This window comes from Merops nubicus, unplaced genomic scaffold (assembly GCF_000691845.1).
Source record: "Merops nubicus isolate BGI_N331 unplaced genomic scaffold, ASM69184v1 scaffold7900, whole genome shotgun sequence".
NCBI classification, from domain to species: Eukaryota; Metazoa; Chordata; class Aves; order Coraciiformes; family Meropidae; genus Merops; species Merops nubicus.
In genome coordinates, this window is record NW_008583484.1 from 1 (window position 1) to 2721 (window position 2721).

Sequence of the window (2721 nt, forward strand, 5' to 3'; positions counted from 1 at the left end):
TGCCCGGCTCAGGCTCCGGTGCCTGACCGCACGTTGCTGCCGCCTCCGAACTCTGTGCCCTGAGGGTCAGGCCCCAGTCTTACGCTTTTCTCGCCAGCTGGGCAGAAAACTTAGGTCTGGGCTCGTAGCTGGTGGAAGAGCATCGTAGTGTATAGGTGGTGCTTTGTGGTTATGGAAAAAAAAAAGTTATCCCTGGGAAAGTTTCCCAGGTGTCTGTGGGAGAGCTGATGATCTGGAAGAGGTAGAAGTTGAGGGCAAGACAGAGTCCCACGATGCTGTTACGTTCTATGTCATACAGCTCAGAGAGTCTCACCTGGTGCTTGTTGCACCAAATCCCTTTTTCTGTGCCAGCAGGTGGTTAAAACTATGCCTCGATCTGAAGAGGACTGTGTTAAATTAGGAACCAGATCAACGACTTATTTATCTTCATGCCTTGCTGAGCATCTGAAATTTCAGTTTCCATGTGAGGCCCTTCGCCTGTGTAACAACAGATGCCTTGGGACCCTCTGGGGACTTTCATGTAGTTCCATGCTGTTGATGCTGCCTTTTCTTCCTTGTTTTTTTTTCAGGGGAGGGTGGTCAGGACAAATCTTAGCACAAAGAAGCCTGCCCTTTTACAATTTAGAAAAGAGTAGCTGTTTTTGTAATTAGGAAGATATTTTGGCCCTTGTGCAGGTTAAACTTTAGGGCATGGTGACCTTGGTGGTGTTGCTGGCTCTGTCCTTTGGCAGTGGGGGTGTGTTGTGATTGTTTCTGTTCAGAGATACTCAGCTGGCTGGGTGGATTGCTTGTGTGGTTAGGTGCTTACTGAGTGTGACAGCAATGCAGCTATCTTCTGGTGTCACCAGCTGTCCCTGAGCTGGTTTGTTGCAATTATGTTTTTCAGACTCGGAAGAGGCAGAAGCCTGTCAATGAGACAGAGAGTGAAGAATGTTACCGGTCGCCTTTCCGGAAGCCTTTGACTCAGTTGACCAACAGGCCTCACTGCCTGGATAGCAGCCAACATGTAAGTGGGTGTTTCTGCTGGTGGGTTGCATGTGGAGCTCATTGATCAAGGGAATCCAAATGCTTCCATGGATCCATTTAATCAGAGATGTTATGGAAGTGCCGCGCGCAGAGTCTTCAGGAGCGACACCTTTTGCTACCTCCAGCCATTTAATGTTGAAGGAGCTGTGGTAAGGGTACTTTCTACAATGGAAATCCTGACTAAGAGTTCTGTGGGGTCTAGGTGAAGGAACATAGGTAGCTTTCCACACAGGTGGTTCAAGTGCTCTCTGCTTGCCCAGTTCTCTCTGAGCTTCCACTCCTGGAGACAGGGTGCTGGACTAGCTGGGCGCTTGCTGGTCTGGCGTGGTTGTTCTCACAATGGTAAGCTAGCTCCTTTAGGGGAAGTTAACTGCTTTAATTGAAATTAATTACCAAGGTGGGGGAAGCAATAGCATATAAAGAAGTGATTAACGCTAGTGGATTTGAGAAGATGGGAGTTATGAAAAATCAGTTCTGCATGTTAGAAAACACAAAGGAATATAGTTTTGAAAAGCAGAGTTGGGGAGGAAATCGTATTGATTTGTTACTTTCCTCCATTTGGATATTCTTGAAAATAGATGGAGTTAAAGCTTGAATAGAGGGACTCCCAGCAAAACCTGAGTTCTTACAAAATGCCCTGGGCTTGCCTTCTTGAGCAATGACTGATTTCAGACTTCTTAAGCGTGGTTTTGTTTGTTTTTTTTTCTGAATTCCTAGGAGGCTTTTATCCGCAGCATTTTGTCCAAACCCTTCAAAGTCCCCATTCCAAATTATAAAGGTAAGATGAGTATTGTCTGTGTTGACTGACTCGGGTAAAACGGGTGATGCTCAGGCCTGTCAAAATATTTGTGAGGATTATTGGGGGTTTTTTGCACTGGTGCATGTGTTCCAGAAATCCTGACTTAATTTTGAAAGAAAAATACTGGCACATTAACAAAGTCTTCATATTTCTTACTAGCATTTAGTTTGGAAAAATCTTACATTTCAGGGTTGGATTTTGTGTTTTTACTGCTCTGTGTTTGATGTAGTGCCAGAAGATTGTACAGCAGCTCACTAATACAAAAGCAAGATTAATTCCAAGTGCTGAAGGTTTACCATCTAAACAATACCCTAATGATACTAACAGACAGAAGGCTGTAGGTGAGAAAGATAGTATATGCCAGTTTTCTTTCTACTTTTCTTGGTGTGTTGAGTTTCAAGGTGATCTTCAAAGTAACGCAGTTTTGAAGTTCAAAGCCTCAGCTGATTTGAATCAGAGAAACACAAGACCTCAGAAACAAATGGGCCTGTTCTTGTCCCCTTCCTCCCCTTCACCCTCCAGCTGAAAAATTCAAATGCAGATCAACCAGTTTCACTCAAGCTTTTTTTTATGTCTGTAAGCAGACACTGGCTATGAAATGGGAAGCCCAAAAACAGTTTTACAAATTCTGCTTGTGGAAAAGCAGATTTGTCAGGAGGCTGAAACAGAACTGTAACTGGGGAAGCTGCTTTCTGTGACTGTTATCTTTACCTTACTTGGGCACTGAGGCTGTTCCCTGTGCTCTTTTCTTGGTGTGCATGCACTGTTGCCTCAGCTTGTGATACACTCTCCTTTTGCAAGGAGCTTTAATGAGCAGTGGGCAAAATGACCCTGCTTGAATCGTTCTCAAGCTAAATCAATCCTAGGAACACAGTTAGCCAACTCTGTTTTGACAG

At 44.5% G+C, this 2721-nt stretch overlaps 1 protein-coding gene across 1 annotated transcript in view; it reads left to right on the forward strand.

Moving 5' to 3' along the window:
- Positions 1-886: 886 nt before the first annotated feature.
- Positions 887-2721, forward strand: part of RAD54L (RAD54-like (S. cerevisiae)) — a gene marked incomplete at its 5' end in the record, with an annotated part of 17632 nt that continues 15797 nt past the window's right edge. The window contains 2 exons of the mRNA XM_008940859.1: positions 887-1006; positions 1744-1804. Coding sequence (XP_008939107.1) covers positions 887-1006; positions 1744-1804 — 181 coding nt within the window. The remainder of the gene's footprint in view (positions 1007-1743; positions 1805-2721) is intronic.